This window comes from Siphateles boraxobius, unplaced genomic scaffold, assembly GCF_051911475.1.
Source record: "Siphateles boraxobius isolate OS27281-9 unplaced genomic scaffold, OSU_SipBor_1 5, whole genome shotgun sequence".
NCBI classification, from domain to species: domain Eukaryota; kingdom Metazoa; phylum Chordata; class Actinopteri; order Cypriniformes; family Leuciscidae; genus Siphateles; species Siphateles boraxobius.
In genome coordinates, this window is record NW_027509141.1 from 4,575,314 (window position 1) to 4,594,439 (window position 19,126).

Here is a 19,126-nt window from a genome sequence, read left to right on the forward strand (position 1 = left end):
CGTCAGAGTCAAACCCATCATCAGGATGGGATTCAAACATTCTAAAGGCTTTTACAAAATTGCTGCCATTATCGGTGACACATGCAGTTACTTTATGTGAAAGTCCAAAAGCTGAATGAACCTTTTCTATTTCGCTAGCTATGACATTGTAAGTGTGTCTTCCTCTCACCCTCTTGCAGGCAAGAGCAGCCTTCTCGCGTTTAAAACTAACGCTGTTTATCCAATGCACCGTCATCCCTAAGTAACTTTTGTTATTGGCTGACCAAATGTCCGCGGTGGTGGACACATGATCCAGGGACTCGAAAGTTCTTTTGAGCTTTGATTCCATGTCGGAATAACACTTGTCCAGGTAATGGGAAAATGTTTTCCTGTCGGACGTTGGCTTGCGAGTCGCGGGTATTTTATCGAGTATTTTTCTAAACCTGGGCGATTCAATGGTCGACAGTGGAAGCATGTCTTCTACAATAAACCCTGCAACAAGCCTGTTCATTTCATTCTGGGTTACCTGCTGCGCTCCAAGACTTGAGAAAAGCTTAGCCTGTTTAGGCGGGGTTGGCTGATCAGTGACTTCAAATGACCGGCGAGCAGGATCTTTCGCCACAAGTTTGGTATTGCCATGCTGGGCTGACAAATGCTTCGACAGGTTGCTCATTGAGTTGGCTGCAGTTGAAAGACACTTGTCGCCTGGGCATAGAGTGCATTTCACACGAATATTTTTATCCTTTCGAGCAATAAATTTAAAGTAATGTGCATATCGCCACTGGCCGAAACCCCCTATCTCCGTCTCCGTCTCCATTTGCCTCTCTCCTTCACACCAGTAGCTACGTCACTCAAATCGATCTCTATGGCAACGGTGCGCAGGCAAGCACACACACAGCACGCACGCACGCGCCACTTAAACAGACAGAACTTTACACATAGGCAAACACGGCTTGGGTAACGCAGGAAAGCGCGTTCCTATAGTATAGTAAAGTAATGTAGTTACCGATAGTTTTACTGTACTGCGTTACTTTACTTCGTTACCCAAAAAAGTAATATCGTTACTGTAATCCGTTACTTTGTAATTCGTTACCCCCAACACTGTCCGGATGACATGAAGCCTATAAACTCGAGGAAAACCACGGATCGAAAACACAGTTCAGACTCACAGCAATGTTCCCTCTAATTTTTTTTCTTGCTGAGCAAAACTTTTTTCTATTGGGCAGACATATTTCGCCCCCTGAGCAAAAATATTCTTTATACCTGACCTGTACAGCATACGTAGAAACACAATGGTTTCAACATTCAGTTGTAACTTTTAACTTGAATGTGGCATTTCTATTTTATTTGACCCTAGATGTAACTTATTGGTATTAAATCATATTTTTGAAAAACAAGCAGTTAATTAAGAATTTTTTCACAGTGCTGTCAACTGTACAGTCTTTACCAAGAAATCCTATGAAAAATAATTTACAAAATCTTCTGCAGGACAGTTCAATTCTTTTCAATAACAGAATATAGTATGAAAGAAAAGTAAGCTGTTACACCGAAATGGTTTGGGAAAAACATAAAGTGTTTTTGTACAGTCAATTAATTGTGTACAGGAAGCATTAAACCATCAAAGTGAAATGAATATTTATTTCTTATGAATTTCCAATATTTTCTTTAGCAGGGGATTTCAAAGTTTTTAATGGCAATGAGCCCGTGATATTCTTTATTTAGGCTTATAATATAATAAAATATAGGCCTAATATAATATAATATTAAAAAAACGAATTGAAGTATTTGAAGTGATATAATATATCAGTTTAAATGCTTCAATGTGTTGTTTACATATTATATTATTAGAATATATAACAAACTGAAGCATTTAAATAGATCGAATAGCTAAATATTTTCAAGACAAGTGAATATGTGAACTCTTTTATAGTAATCTAACCATGCCTGAACCCCCCCCCCCCCCCCCCCCCCCCCACCCCCCCACGCAAAAACATAGATTTAAACTAATGATAGCCTATTTTGAATTTGCACGCGGGTGGGTGTGTAATTGTTACCGTTCTGTGTCCATCAACAGTTATTTCTACCACTTTAATCAAACCACTCTTCTTTAAAACATTATGATGTGATTTTATTTCACATGTCTGCGTTTCTCGTTGCCTCTCGTATTGAGCTATTTGGTCCGCACGAAAGACTCACTGCCAATCACACGTGCTCACATCATTCTCTTTCTATGAAACCTGTAAACTGCATTCACCAGTTTTCACTCTATAGCGGTTGACCAGAGCACTGAAATTATTTCTCACTTAAACTACAATCAAATGGATTTCCCTACACATTTCGCGTCAGTCCTCTGCATGGCATTTTAATCTTTTCTGCGCGGCCGCGGCTTCAGAAGTGCGCGGCCTCAGCATCAGAAGTGCGCGGCCTCGGCATCAGAAGTGCGCGGCCTCGGCATCAGAAGTGCGCGGCCTCGGCATCAGAAGTGCGCGGCCTCGGCATCAGAAGTGCGCGGCCTCGGCATCAGAAGTGCGCGGCCTCAGCATCAGAAGTGCGCGGCCTCGGCATCAGAAGTGCGCGGCCTCGGCATCAGAAGTGCGCGGCCTCGGCATCAGAAGTGCGCGGCCTCAATATCAGAAGTGCGCGGCCTCAGCATCAGAAGTGCGCGGCCGCGCACGCGCGCAGCTTAGAGGGAACTTTGACTCACAGAGAAATGAGGTACTGACTAAAGAACAGAAATTGGCCCGAGATAATGAGTCCCATTAAATAGCAAAATACATTCATGACATATTGAGAATGGTTGTTAGTTTGTTGCAGTCAGTAAGAACAAATTACTATTATTGATTGTATTGATATTAAAACATGGAACATTCTTTTTAAATCAACAGACCCTACCTTCATCAAACAGAGATTGTCAGTTTCCCAATAATAAGGTGAGTAACAGAAACATTCTCAACTGAAATATACAGTTTATCATTAAATGTAGTTTATAGTTTTCGTGTAATTCATTTTCAAATGGTTCTTTTTGCTTGGTTAGAGAAATATATATATATTTTTTATTTATAAGATTTATAGACTTGTGTTTCTTCTAAAACACACCCTAATATAGGAATAAATGGGTAATTGTGGTAAGAGGGATTTGTTTTCCGTCACACTAAACACACTGCTGACCTTATCAGTTGTCACATGACTTCAGGCAACCTGTCAGTCCATAGAAAAGAGAGTCCGCCTCTTGCGATAAGCTGCTACAGGACTATATGTATTACAGATATGACAATCACATGTTGTATGGTACATGGTTTGGTCATTGGTTTGATTCACGGAAAATGCAAGAACTGGTAAAATGTTTCTAAAATGTCAAATGTATCTCGAATAAAATGTAAGACACTTTGGAAACATCTGCCAAATGTAATTAGCTAATAAATAAAAACTCTGAAAAAGAAGAATCAATTAAACCAAATTTTATTTCACAGTACAGTAACTAATGTTAGCAAATACAACATATGATTTTAATAACATAGTATTAGTAAATGTTGAAATGAACATAAACTAAGATTAATAAATGCTGTAGAAGTATTGTTGATGTTAACTAAAGTAGTTAACTAATGTTAAACCTTATTGTAAAGTGTTACCATTTCAATTATTTTTAACACGGTGCTTCATGTAGATTTTCTCTGAATTTTAGGGCTCACATACAGCAGGAGCTGAAGGTCTAAACTCATCTCGGAGTGACATGAAGAAACAAAGCAGGATCAGCTCAACGGATCGAACACACAGTTCAGACTCGCAGCTAGAAGAGGTACTGACTGAAGAGGAGCTTTTATAGTCATTCATTATTAAATTATTATGGACTACTCTGTCTGATTTTAAATGTACCTTAATTCTTTATTATTGCAGCCAGCTGTCCAATTAAAAAACTAATTTACAAAATTAAATGTTCTTATGGTAGAAACAATATAAAATATGAAAACATTAAATACTCATGCTATGGTGTAGTTTATGGTCTGCATTTACTATTCTTTAACATAAAATAGTTTATAAACAGTACTAGAGTTTCTTTTCACATAGAAATATGACTCTGCATTCATGACTATTTTCCCAATAACAGGACAATTGTAAAGTTGGTAATGAATCACAGCCTTCAGCACCACTGGATGTTGCTAAATTTATAATCAGAGTGGACCTGAGAGAACCATTTCCAGAGAGATGGAGATTTACATTGGAGAAAGCCATTCAGAGCTGGTTGTCAAAGGACCTGAAAGAAACAGCATCTGTCTACTTAGTTAAACTCATGGATGATCCGTCCTGTGCAGAGGTGCAGATAACACCATCAACAGGTGATATTATGATTTATGATAACTCACTTTCATTTCTTTTCAATTTTAAGGATCCATGAGATTTAAACCTCATGGACCCTAGCATCTGAAATACTAGCAATTACAGATTACATCCTAAGAAATAACGAGTAATGTATTAAGTAAAACTGTTTAAGGCCGTTTCATACCAAAAAGCGATGACTAACAATAACTATAATAAATATAGCTGCAAGCAGCAATACGGGGCCAAGCCCTGCAAGGCACAGCAAGCAGACCAAGTACTTCTAGCTACAAATACAGCAAGCACAGCAGCACATCAATTACAGCAGCACAGCAAGTACTGTAAGCACAGCAGCGCAGCAAGCATTTAAGCACCAAGAGCAGTGTGGAGCCTGAAGAACAAAACATCAGAAAGTAAATGTACATCAAGTACAGCAAGTACTGTAAGCACAGCAGCGCAGCAAGCATTTAAGCTCCAACAGCAGTGCAGAGCCGGAAGAACAAAAACAGCACAAATTGATTGTACATGTAAATGGACATCAAGCACATCAAGTATAGCAAGTACTGTAAGCACAGAAGCGCAGCAAGCATTTAAGCACCAATAGCAGTGCAGAGCCGCAAGAACAAAAACAGCAGAAATTGAATATACATGTACATGAAGCACAGAGAGCATTTAAGCACCAACAGCAGTGCAGAGCCAGAAGGAATTGAAATGACAACTTCATACGCAATTTTATAGTCATCCCACATGGGACTCGAACCCACGACCAGAATGGTTCGGGATTCGAGATGCATGGTTTTGACGATTGCGCCACTCAGAGGACGCGAATTTCAAAGCAGCAGAGGAGAGGCTTCAGTGTGAGAATGAGTTCATAAAAAAATTCCATGACATGTTAACCAGATTAGCATGCTAAGCTAATTAATGCTAATTTAGCTTATGACTTGGTACATCCAATCCTGGCAAAATAGATATCCTCGGATATCGACATGGCGCAAGGAATCGATAGACATCAATTTTATGAGTTTGTGACAAACTGTTCACAAGTTACAGCCTCTGAACCAATTATGGGTCGACCTTGTTAAATTTGCGACATCATAACTTTTTTTTCCAGTATAGCAAAAAAATCGGGAACAGTACTTCTATGCGGCTCGGACTAAAGATCATTTGAGCAAATTTTGGACAATTTTGGACCAATTCTCAAGGAGGAGTAGCGAAAAAACTGTTTTACATTTGCTCCAATATGGCGGCCAGTCACATTGATGAAAAATAACATATGAGATATCGTTGAAATCGGCATAAGCCAAGGAATATATTGACATAAAGAAATCAAATTTCAAGCAATGTTAGCAAAAGTAATTCGTGTTTTTTCAAAAAACAATGATATCTCTGGAACACTAGGTGGCGCTGTGATCAAACTTCTCAGGTAACTTCGGGCCATGCTATTGATGATCCATACCAAATTTGGTGAAGAAATTTCAAATAGTTTAAAAGATATTGCAAGTTATGACAAAATTCAAAATGGCGGACATGTGGTACATCCCATCATGGCAAAATCGATATCCTCGGATTCGGCATGATGCAAGGAATCCATAGATACCACAATTATGATTTTCTGACAAACTGTTCAAAGGTTATTGGCCAAAATAGCAATTTTTCATATCTCATGACCCGTAGGTGGCGCTATTCCCAACTTTGGCATGGAACCTCAGAACATGCTTCCGATGAAGTGTACCAATTTTCGTTTCGATTGATCAAATTTTGGCTGAGATACAGCCTCTTAGCCAATTTTGGGTGGACCTCGTTAAGTTTGCGACACCATAACTCTTGAACAAAGATGAATAAAAAAAATCGGGAACAGTACTTTTATGCGGCTCAGTCCGAAGATCATTTGAGCACATGGTTGGAGAAAATTGGACAAAATTTGAAAGAGGAGTAGCGAAAAAACTGAATACTGTACATTTCAAAATGGCCACTACTGTAATTGGCGGGGTCCTAATGTAAGGTATTGGTTGTAATCAGCATGATGAGTGGAATCAGGTGTACCAAGTTTCATGTCTCTAGATCAAAGGGTTCAAAAGTTATAACCACGACCAATCGAAATTATCCAGATAAAAATGTATTGCCCATTTTCAATGGGAAAGTGCCCTAGCAACAATCGCTAGGCAAGATTGCTCAGCAACATTGCTCAAAAAGTTGCCCTGTGTATCATCACCTTTCACCTCTGTTCTCAGCAGCAACCGTTAACATCAAATCCTGCACTCGTTATAAATTCAAAAATTGTGAAAGCCACTTGAAGGAAAGTCTGCAACCTTAGCCGAAAAAAGTGTAATGTCTGCCAACACTGCGGTACACAGGGAAGCAGACCAGAGGTCGCTTTTTTAATGGATGTCAATGAAGGAGAGGCTTAACAACGCTGAATAAACCTCTTTTGACAGGAAGTAGCTTATCATTTAATGAAGAAATGGCCGATCGACTGATCTTAAAAATCTAATTTTAAATAAAAAAAAAATGCTATTTTAAAAGAGAAGTCAGGGACTATTGCACAACAGAAATGATGCAGTGTATGGCATTTCTCATTAATTTCTGGTATCCGCAAACAAGCGATTGACTGTCGCGCAACAATTCAGTGATGTCATTAATATATTGGTATTAAAATGAGACCAGGCTGTCCAGTTAGTTTTTTTTGCATTAATACAGTTAATAGTATCAAATGTTCTCAAAAGTATACACTGCAATTCATATTTTGCACACATCAAAATTCACACATTTACAGTTTGTAAAATAGTGTAAGCTTAAAAACTCATGTATTACATTTCTAAAATAATCACAAATCATTTATATTGTTGTGCAAATTTAAGTTGAGTGATCTTTGTTATCGTGTCCTGCTTCATTAGTTTTGTAAAGAGTTTTTCTTTTTTAGTTCATAAGTCATAGTATAAGTAGTCCATGATTTTTTTCCATTCAAAATCTTTTTTGCCAAATTTTTATTATTACTTTTATATTTTATTATTGTTTTTAAGACTGTGCATTCAATGTACTCTTGTTTTTTTCTGTAGCTCTGGAAGCTATAAAAAAGTTAAAGTCTATACCTTTGACTTTTAAACATGAAAAAAAGGAAGTAACTGCATGGGTTTGTCAAGATGATATTTATTCTGTGACTGGACAACAAAACCCCTCCATGCTGGACTTGGACAGATTTTCATCACCACAGGTAACATGCTTGCTTTATCTTGAATTATGGCAAAGGGCACAATCATCTCCTTGTCATGTTCTGTCTGTGCTATTTTCAGCGTCTCAGAGTGACGCGGTTTGGTGCGCGTTATTAATTATATTATAGACCATTGGTGGCAGTGGTTCTACGATCTACTTAGGCACGATGCTTGTCTTTCAGAGATGGGGTCAACGTACGAGTGCTTTGTTTGCGTTCCCTCGCGTGCATTTTGCTACCTACCAACACAAGGAAAATATTTATGTTAAAAGTATTTCACATGGACACACTCAAGCTCAAAGCATTTTCTGCGCTGAACAACGTAATAATTTTAACAACACTCGCAGCATAAATATTAGTAATGAAATTTTACATTTGTCTGGGCATACTATCAAATAAAATTATTAGTCTAATTTTTTTTATTCAGATTTTTTGTCATATCAAACTTTTGGTTAAGATTAAGCTTACAGTAAGCTACTTTTTCATTCCTTTAATTTGTTCTGCCATGTCTGTGTAAATCAGTTGAGGCAGCAGACTAAAACTACTCAATATACTTCACATAATTCCTCAGCCATTAGGCTGCTATTTTAATTGTTATCAAAATTTTGGATAATACCTTACCTCCCACCCCATATTCATGCTTTAAAATCGTTTTGGTGGGTTTTGAGATGGATTATACTGTACTTGTGTAGGTGTGTCCTGGAATGGAAAAGTTTGGGAACCCCTGCTTAGAGGACTCTTATTTTTATGCTATTTTCATTTTTGTTGTTCGTGTTTTCTAGTTTCCTGTGCTTATTTCTTGTTTCCGTGGTTTCCTAGGGCTGCCTCTGAAATCGCTCACTCTCTTGATTAGGTACTTATTTTGAATAAGTAATTACTTTTACGACATCTAAGAAAATATGTTCCATATAGTATGAATGTGTGTAGTATGAATACGCACATACGCCATGATGTCATTATCATGTGACCTACATGACTGCACCACTTCACTGTCATTCATAAATCCTCTCCCGTGGCCTCATGGGATGGTAAAGTGTTCATCATATGCACACTTCAGAATCTCAGCGGATGTAGTCTGTCATCCGGGTACATGTTGCCTGCTCTTTTAAGAGTACTGTGAATTTAGACATACTACTTTTCTCACATGCTTTTAGTAGGGAAGTATGTGATTTTAGATGCAGCCTCTGGTGCGTCTCAGTCAGTTCCCTAGTTCCCGAGCTCATAAATCATTGTGTTCCCGAATTCGGGCACTGGTAAGGACAGTAATGCTCACTACACATTGGGAGACTGATGACTCTATTTCCGGCGACGTGACAACATCCTCATTGTACAATGTCATTACTGGTATTTATGAACAACAGCAGAGCTGATATCTTTCTGACATTACATGTAATGTTATTTAAAGTACGTTATGATAAATACTTTGCTTGTTACATATGTGTGCACCATTTCAGCCGTAAATAAATTTTAAATGTATAAACGCTTTTGTTTACTTTATTAGTGTTTCTATTTTTATTGTCTAAAAACATATTTCCTCTGGGGTGTTATAATTACATAATTGATGGATTCAGCTATTCTCTTAGAGTTACGGTGATTTTTAAAACGATATGGCTATAGTTCACTGATCTATATAAATGACTGGATTGCTCATTGCGTTGTAAACCGTTATCAGGCGATGAAGACACCGGAAGTGTTTGGGCGGCCATCTTACTTTTCCCTACCAACAGAGGGCACTATTGATTTACAGCCAAAACAATGACCTAAAATCCCCCGGTTTGCAGCATCTCAGTTTCACAGGATTAGGCTAGTTTTATGATATACAGTATGTTTGGAAATTAATTGTTACTTCAGACATTATTTGCAATGTTTATGGTCTTTTCGGAGAGTATAAGTCATATATTGAAATCATTAATGTGGGTATATCTACACCACACTTCTGACATAGATAACTGACCAAACACAAAATATATTTGTTTATGTACGTAATTATGGAGGAAATATTAATGAACATATATCTGTGTTTAGTTGCAGGAATGGATTCGAATTGAGCCTATACAATAAATATTAATACAAGCTTCTGTTACTAAATTGCACTATATTGTTTTAAAATTCCTTTTTAAACCATGTATCACCCTGGAAATAAAGCAGTCAGCATTATTTGTCTAAACAAGTTATGATGCGTGCGTGTATTTTATTTCCTGATTGAGCAACATCTGCACAGACTCTTAAAGACTGTGCAAGTTCTATGGCGTTTTACTAGAATTACAGTTTCCATATGAGTAAAGTGTTATGTATACGTTGTTGAATTATTTTATAAGATTTTAAGGCTGATTTTGAGCCCAATTGCACAAATGCATGGCCTGATTTGATACTTGTTGTAAATGACTTTTTGTCCCAAAAAAATCTGCAATTGTGTGGTGTCATTAAGATTATTTTATTGTTCCCGATCGCGTCGGAGCCCGCACGATCCCAAATCGTAAATATCTACCGGTTTGCAACCGGATGTTGCGTCCTTCTATAGCGGAAACCTGCCAGCCACTAAACATGCAAATGTGGACGTATTGAGAAAGAAATCACCCCCCATTTTTTCTACTCTGTTTTTCTTCCCGTAAAACAAAACTCAGTTGACGACATAGATTGTCCTCTATTTGTTTTTCTTCTCAAGTCACGTTTGATTTTGCGAGACTCTGTGAGTCTGTGAAAATGTTACAACAATCGACAGGTTGGTCTTGCGGTCCGGACGAATCTTCTAGTGTGTGCATTCAGAGGATTATAATGCTAAAAATCAGTTGAAACTGCCTTTATATCTGTGGTCTCCCACAGTTTTAAAATGTTTGAAATAGTCTAGTGTGTCCAAGGCCTTACCTTTTATATATTATACATTGGGATACCAAATGCTGGGGTGGCAATGCTCTTTCTGTCACCCCGGTAGATCCTCTCGTGGAGAGAACTCATTTATGACATGTAACAATAGTTTGCCATTTTAATTCAGTTATTTTAAATGTCACTGTGGGTAGATTAAAAAAATCCCATTTAATGTTTTTAGGTGAACAGCGCTGTGCCATCAGGAGACAAAAACAGCGTCAAGGAAGTTGCTGCAACTAACAGTGAGTCCACTGTCCCCCTCTATCAGTTCTGGTACATGCATCACGCTTACAGAAAGGAGTTGGAGCAAATTGAGAAACAGTATGGAGTCTCTATTAGAGCAGAAGTGTCAGTCTCAATCAAACCTACCAAGAGCCCAAGCCCTGATTCTGTGTTTAAAGCCACTGAGGACTTTGAGAAACTTGTTCAGGGATGTGTTGGTAGTTTTAGTGATGCTGCCATTAATCATAATCACATGGATTCAGATATTGTGAAGCAAGCCCTTCGTCACATCCAGTCAGAGGAGGCAAAGATGATGTTCACCATGTCTGCCAGTGATTGCCTGTTCCTTGGACCGAAGAAACTTACAGACGTGATTAAAAGAGAGGTTGAAGGAACAAGAATGGAAAGCCAATTCAATAACAAATCAAGTCAAATGAATAAAGACAACTTTTCTCAACAAAGCAGGTCTTCATTGGACATGGACATAAAGGACCTTCCAACTCATCTTGAGATGGACACGGTTCATTGGGATCTGATGAAACTTTCCTATAAGGAGCAATTATCACAGCTTGAAATAAAGTATGGAGTGTCATTTAATGAAGAAAAACACCAGAAAAAATTAACCATAAAGGTAAAAGCTCGATCCAAAGGAGTTCAACATATTAATCTTGAAAGTCATGCCATCAGAGCTTTAACACAACTCTACCAGAAACTTGCATCAGCCGCTGTCACCTGTGAACTCAAAAACCCTACAGACGCAACTCTTCTGGCATCAGCAGTGCAGAAACTTCAGCAGGAGCATCATTGTGTTGTTGCAGAAGATGCATTGGGTCGCTGGAGGCTCGTTGGACTGCCAGAGCACCTCGGTCCTGCCATTGATGAAGTTGAGAAGAGGCTCCAGAAAAGAGTGTTTGATGACGAGAAGAAGAAATCGATTGGTTACTCAGGGGACGTTCCTCATGCAAGAGGAATCCTAAGGAATCAGACGCCTGATTATGGACCAGGAGCAGTGGGAGGATCAGTACGGGATGAGGGAATGAATTTTAGAAGACAAAGTGAAGCAGACACTGGATTCAATGAAGAATCAAAAGACAGTTCTAGAAATCACAGTAAAGACGCTCATGCTGAAGAGGAGAATTGTTCTATTTGTATGGACAGTTTCACAGACAAGAAAAAACTGAAATGTGGGCATGAATTCTGTCGGGATTGTATAAGTAAGTCAGAGAAGATTCTGGGATCCATCTGTCCTGTGTGTAAGGAAGTGTATGGTAAATTGGAGGGAAACCAACCGAATGGAACAATGAAAGCAACAAAGACCAAAATGAGTCTCCCTGGATATCCAGATTGTGGCAGAATTGAAATCTACTATGACATACCTGATGGTTTTCAAACGGTAAGAACATGTAAAACTGAATTACAATTGACTTGATCAAAAAAATCAAAGCACTCTGCAGAAGGTTTACAGACTGTGCTCCCAATAAACCATTCCTCTAGTATTTATTTTAAAACCAGACAAGGATACTGACTCATTTTAGCAATGTAATAAGATGGCACTAATTGCATTTACAGTCTGTATCTGATATTTTCCTAATGTCTTGTAGCCTACCAATAAATGTGGTCTCACGTGGATGTGAATATGCTTATAGAAATTATATGCAGATGAACATTATGCATAGTAAAACTAGGTTTTGTAATTTCCATATATGGAGCATATTTTACGGGAAGGAGATGGGGTGGAGATGCATGTACGCACAATCTTTTAGGAGGAAATCTATAGAAAGTTTTATACATGGCCACAGAGTTTAACTCCAATGCTAATTAAAAACGCCTGGACCAGATAATCAAGGTCTTCAGGATTACTAGAAACATCCAGGCAGGTTGGAGCTAAACAGAATTTATTTTTGCTGTCGAGGAATCGCATGAACTGCAGAGAAAAAAAAGCACTCAATAGAAAGTATAAATAGCTTCTACACTTCTCACAATTAGCTCTTTTTTATAAACCAGAATCCTCTCTGCTATCTATGACCTTCTTGTAGATCCTTTTCTATTTTTACGTAGTTTTGTTTAATGTTATGGTACAGTAATACATCTTTTTGAAATCATTTTTAGGAGAAGCATCCAAACCCGGGAAAACGTTATTATGGGACACGTCGTCAAGCATACTTGCCAGACAATCGTGAAGGAAATGAGGTGCTCTCTCTGCTGCAAAGGGCTTTTAATCAGAAACTGATCTTTACTGTCGGGAAATCTACAACTACGGGTTTAGAGAATGCTGTCACCTGGAATGATATTCATCATAAGACCAACATATCCGGTGGGCCTGAAAGGTATGAGTTCATTTAAAGTCTGCTTTCAGTTGTCCATCATGTTCTGCAAAACCACTAATCAAACATTACATATTTATTTGGGCTTTTAATGTAAAAGCAGCAGTATATTTGAACTTGTATATCTATTATTATTTTTTCTGTCCACAGTTATGGTTATCCAGATCCTGGCTACTTGAAGAGAGTGAAAGATGAGTTAAAGGCCAAAGGAATTGCATGAGCATTTGATTTGTATGTTCCCAAATGAACATCTAAGCCTAATATTTACAAATAAACCATTTATTGATTATTCAATTTTATTATTCGCCCCTTGAGCAGTTTACTAAAAACAATCTATATATTTAACTTTTGTTTTGTATGCAGCTCTATTCTTAAATGTTTTACTCTCAAAAATAATTATTTTAAAGTGACGTTGGTTTTAACAAATTAAAAATCTACGTACGGTCTGGAAATAATGCAACCCCTCTGCTCTGGAGTTCCTTGTTTACACAGCTGAAGCTGAAGATCCCAAGCTAAAGTCAAAAGCAACAGTGGAATGTGTTAACCAAAAGGTGAATATCCCACCTGGTTATATACTACCCAGTAGCCCAGTCAATGTCCTGATCAGAGTCCTATTGACAATCTGTGGTGCTATGTTAAAATTGTAGTCTACAACCAACCTGACAGTCTTGGAGCAAATCTGCAGTGTCAAGCCAAGCAACTTGTTGTTAGTACAGCAAAAGGGGGCTAGATTGAATATTAATATGAAGGGTTTAAATACTTATGGAAGTTATGCAGCGACATCTTATGCATTTTTTCATTTTCTTTTGATTATCTACTCGGAAACACCTCATATGGCTTCACTTAGAGCAGATTAATACGAAACAAATTATTGGTAAAATGTGTATGAATCAATTTATATAAAAAAGATTAAAAATATATGAATGCTTTTAATTAAGGTGATGGGCTTTCATGATGTTTAATTGTAATAAAATGTTTTAGCCTAGAGCCTAGAGTTGTCTTGTGATTTTCATGCTAATATGCTGCTGAGCAGTCAAGTGAACATATGCTGTAAAGTAGATGTGAAGGGACTTGTGTTTTTGTCTTGGTCATGTGTACTACTACTTTTAATATGGGACTATGAAAAAACTTTAGTAATAATTTGATAATAAATGAATGCTAAAATAATTAGTAAATTTATAAATTTGTGAATGAATATTTGATTAATGGTATAAGTTGATTCAGTCTGATGTTTCATCTTATCTTTTGTAAGCTGCCTCTGAAATGTCATTCTTTTCCTTTTAAATTGTTTATTTTTCCCAGTAAATCTCTCCGATTTAGCTCTTGATTTCAGAATGAAAAATACAATTGCGTCTCATATGATAAATCTTGACTTTTGTACGGTCATGATTAAAATGACAATTTTTATAATACAAAATGATTTAGAGTTCTATTTCCCAGAGGCAAGAAGCCTCAAAGTGACATTTTTATTTCACTCTCTTAATAATGGTTTGATATTTACTTTGGTCTTTCACAGCCATCTGTTGTTTGAGGGAAATCCCCTGACTTTGTAAATTCTGCTACAATTGTTTCCTATATGATGAACAAATATTTCATCATAATTAATTCCCACCCTACGGTCTTTTCTCAGGGTGCAATTCCACAAGTCCGCCCCATACATTTTTAACGCCCCTTACACTGGTCTAAGGACCAGTAGTGGTCCTCTTTTTCACTAACAAACGGTTGCCTTGTGTAACTGCATTTCAGAAGATGTCGCAGCCAAACATCACCGCCTACAATATTTACTAGGGCGGTGTAAAAGACTCCACCTCCCTAACTAAACAGTCTAGGGGATCAATAACATAACAATAACAATTTGTGTTAAGGCATGTGGATTTGTCATGATTTAGACTTATTCCAGTTAATATAAGATGCTTAATCAATTTTTGATCCACTGATTCTCCCACAGTGCTAGAGGAACTCCAGACATTTGCAGTAGCCTGCAACGCTATCTGAGGTGCTCCTGCGTTACCAGAGGTACATCATCTACTGTACTTCAGAGTAGTCTGAGGTGCTCCTGCGTTACCAGAGGTACATCATCTACTGTACTTCAGAGTAGTCTGAGGTGCTCCTGCGTTACCAGAGGTACATCATCTACTGTACTTCAGAGTAGTCTGAGGTGCTCCTGCGTTACCAGAGGTACATCATCTACTGTACTTCAGAGTAGTCTGAGGTCCTCCTGCGTTACCAGAGGTACATCATCTACTGTACTTCAGAGTAGTCTGAGGTGCTATCTGATGGAGGTCCCTTGTTGGAGCAGACAGCAGGGTTTTAATCCACCAGTAGAGTCTGCTCTTGCTGTTAAGCACTGAGTTCGTTGACTCTTTCCTTCTCAGTCTCTGGCCATCATACTACACTTAAAATGTATCTAGCTTCTAATCAAAATAGACTCAGGCAATAAATGATATTTATTATGTAATATAAATAAATTCAAATATCGTTCTTATCGTCCTCTTGAATCTAGTTCCATTACCTAGTAAAAGAGGCAATCTGCTGCTTCTTACCCTCATCGTTCCCTTACTTTTACATATCTTGATTTGAACAAATTCTTAATTAATATGAGTATTTAATTAATTAATTCAGGAAGGGGTATACAAAATAACAAACATGACACTCTCTAACTTCCTGTTTATGCTACCCAAAGACTAAAATACTATCTAAAGATTATAGAAAATATAATGGATATACTGACTCCCTTACTTTAAAAAAAATTACAATAAAAGTTCTGAACAATAGAACGTAAAAATAAACCACTTTTTGGTTAAAGACATACATGTAGTTCACCCAAAAATGAATATTCTGTCAGTAATTACTCTCCCTCATGTTGTCCAACCGCGTATGACCTTCGTTCATCTTCTGAACACGAATTAAGATATTTTTGATGAAATCTGAGAGCTGGATCACTCCTCCATAGGCTTCTTCAGGGATTGAACTTGCCAGCCCCGAAAAGTCATTAAAGACATTGTTAAAATAGTCCAAGTGACTACAGTGGCTCAATCTTAAGTTTATCAAGCGACGAGAATACTTTTGGTGCGCAAAAACAAACAAAAATAACGACTTTATTTCAACTATTCATTTCCTTCTCTGTGGGCCTCGAGTCAGTTAACTTAGTGTAATGGCGTAGAGCTACGTCACACGCAGGCTCACTATTGGCCGACGCTGGTCATGTGGGTGATGCGTGTGACGTACAACACAGAAGCGCTGCGCTGTTACACTAGTTTTAGTTTTAGTTAATTGTTAAGCAAACACTCAACTTTCTTCCTTTCTTCCTCCTTTTTTCTTTTTCTATAATCATTATGGCTGGACTGATGTCTGTTGAAAGAAACAGAGAGTGTTAGCCTAACAGAATACAGAGAACTGCTGTTGGACCAGCGAATAATAAAAAGGCAATTAATATGGCCAATCAATACAATTAAAAGCAGTCTCTGTAGTGTTTATTGAAAATGTATCACCTGTGCCGACTTGGGAAAGGATGAAGTCCTTATGCTTGGACCAGTGATCAGTTCAACTTGATGGACTGCTGTTTGAGTGTCTCCCTCCTCATCCAATGCATTTGGTCTGATGGCTTTCAAGGGCCTGGCGTCATGGTGTGACAAAGTGGTTTGCCTCTGGATGCTGTTGTCTCTCTGCCTCTCCTCAGTCTGGCTTTTGTTTGAGCATCAAGCACTTTTCTTCTTTGCAGAATGCAGAGAACAGCAGCGTTTCAATCTGTCTTGATTACCTTATTTTCCCTCCCCTGATCTCAAGAGGCGCTCTAGCGCCCGATGCTAGAGGCTGTGGTCCATAGACCTTATGCACCAGAGAAACAAGGGCGCCGCCATCTTTAGAATATTGTCTTTGAACTTCCGTTTTTGCGGTCGCTCTGTATATTTCTATGGCATCGCTGTCCAGGAGTAATTAGCTTTTGAAGTGGATTTACTTCATGTAAAGTTAACGAAAGTTATCATGAGGATTGTAATGTTTAAAGCAGATGTCTTAACAAATGTCAATCGACCGGGAAGATGTTAAAACGAGCCGATCATTCATAAATATGCAAGATCACTGTGAAAATACAGACCGGAAGACAAAAGACAATGAGTGCAGCGCTGAAAAGGGGCGGGGCTACATAAGGTCTATAGCCTCCTTGTTAGAGCCCACCTCCCACGGCGGAGGCCACGGTTTGAGAACCGGTTGCTACAACAATCCAAACATCTAACTCCCGGTTTCACAGACAAGGCTTAAGCTAGTCCCAGACTAAAATGCATTATTGAGCTGTTTTAACTGAAAGCAACTTGCACTGACAATCTGACATATCTTAAAATATACCAGTGCAATTGTTTTGTCTCAAGGTGCACATCAGTAATTTTTGCAATCAATCTGTTAACAAAATGCAAAATGTTTGAAATCTGGTAATGTAGGATATTGGCCTACTTTAAATTCTGACTGGATTAACTGATTTCACCGTTCCTACATCTGTACTTGTTTTCCATTTCTCTTATTAACTCAGCTATTTTTTAATAAAAATCTTCCTGTCAATTGGAAAATGAGACAATTGTCTATGGATTCCCACTTTTTTTCACTTGTTTCAACATTTGGTCCCTAAGTTTTTGTGGCGTCCTACTTGTATACAAAGTGACATGTGAAATTGAATTTGGAATTTGAAACCATTTTCAAAGAAATGTCCTTCAACCTGCATTGCTGCCCCATGCGGGCTTATTATTACATATTATGGAATTAACAGGACTTTCTGCCCCTTTTGAGTAATTTAGCCTCTTCTTTTCGAGTTCTGAATCCCTACCTAAATAATATATAATCAGGGGTGCATATACAGTAACTGGTGCGCATCTATGGTAAACAATAACAATAAACAATCCGCAGCAGAAAATGTGGAGGGAAGCGCTTTTGCGCACCAACATTTTTGTCTTTTTCAGGGACAGCGACATGTTTGCTTGCTGGAGTAGGATTTTTTCCCCATCTCTGGTAAGATCATGATGATAATTGTGTTTATTAGGGGTGCAACGGATCGCAGTTGATCCCAGATCCACACGGACCAGGCCCCACGGTTCGGAACGCATGTGATTCGTGGATTAACTAATAAGTTTAACCATCATAGAGTGAAAGTTTATGGACGTGTTTTGTCTTGCTAATTTACACATTGAAACGATTTTAAACGCAGTAGAAGAGGCGTAAATTGGGACTTGTGCACTGTTATCGGTGCGTACACCCGAAGGGCACACATGCAGAGGGAGAGAGGCGCGTTTCAGACAGCGCTCGAACACTGAATTGATCCCTCTTTCGCGTTTACTTGCGCTTGAATGGACACATACACACAAAATTATGTCAAAATACCCATCTCGGCAAGTATTCTCTCGATTATGTCATACGTGAACAGTTGAGGAAGAAACCGGATGCGTGTCAGTATAATGGTTCCATGCATTCGGTCTTAAAATGCGACAGCAGCCTAATATTCCTGCTATTGTCTGTCTTTAATATTAATATTAATAAAATAAATCATCATCATCATCATCATCATCATCTACCATGTTTGAGAGAAAAGATGATAGTGACGAGAGCAAGAGAGTCAGGAGGAAAGTGATGACATCAGGTTATAGGATAAGTGTGCCGCATAAAGTGTGAGTACCAAGCAGCAACTCATGGTGCTCCCCTGAGAACCAGACCAAAAAATTATGAGCACCTCTGCATATAATTATGCAACACTGTAAAATATTACATTTTGAAAAACTTTTCAGACAAAATTCACAACTGACAACCACACAATAGCTCACACACACGAGCTCAACAAATGACCTCAAAACAACCATCCCCATGCAAAAAGACACATTGCACCATTCACAGCCCCAAGGTCCTCATCCAAAATAAAACCAAAAACCTATATTCACCAAACATATCCAACTGTGCTCAGTCAATTCATCAACTCGAAGTGACAAAATCTGTGCCGGCCGAACAAGTGCCAAATACAAAAAACTGTACACGCATGCACAAAATGAGCCCGGATTCAAATTCGGATGTGCAGGAGAGCAAGCAGAGCCGAACCAGCTGGTGCTGAAGACTGAAACAAACATTCCCAAGAGAACACACCCATTGCCACAAGTTCAGAGACACCACTGTGAGCACTGAGCACTAAAAACAACTCTCCAAAGTCCTGCCCCAGGACCTGCTGCAAAGTTCAAATGCA

General features: G+C 38.3%; 1 protein-coding gene across 17 annotated transcripts in view; it reads left to right on the forward strand.

The window, feature by feature from the left end:
• The window catches only part of LOC143712228 (E3 ubiquitin-protein ligase DTX3L-like), a 32,466-nt gene extending 18,567 nt beyond the window's left edge, over window positions 1-13,899 (forward strand). For all 17 annotated transcript variants that reach the window (XM_077204538.1, XM_077204534.1, XM_077204536.1 and 14 more), the window contains 7 exons: window positions 2,865-2,909; window positions 3,662-3,775; window positions 4,085-4,313; window positions 7,350-7,504; window positions 10,548-11,981; window positions 12,698-12,915; window positions 13,063-13,899. In XM_077204538.1, the coding sequence (XP_077060653.1) occupies window positions 2,865-2,909; window positions 3,662-3,775; window positions 4,085-4,313; window positions 7,350-7,504; window positions 10,548-11,981; window positions 12,698-12,915; window positions 13,063-13,132 (2,265 nt within the window). In that variant the 3' untranslated portion in view covers window positions 13,133-13,899. The remainder of the gene's footprint in view (window positions 1-2,864; window positions 2,910-3,661; window positions 3,776-4,084; window positions 4,314-7,349; window positions 7,505-10,547; window positions 11,982-12,697; window positions 12,916-13,062) is intronic.
• Window positions 13,900-19,126: the final 5,227 nt, after the last annotated feature.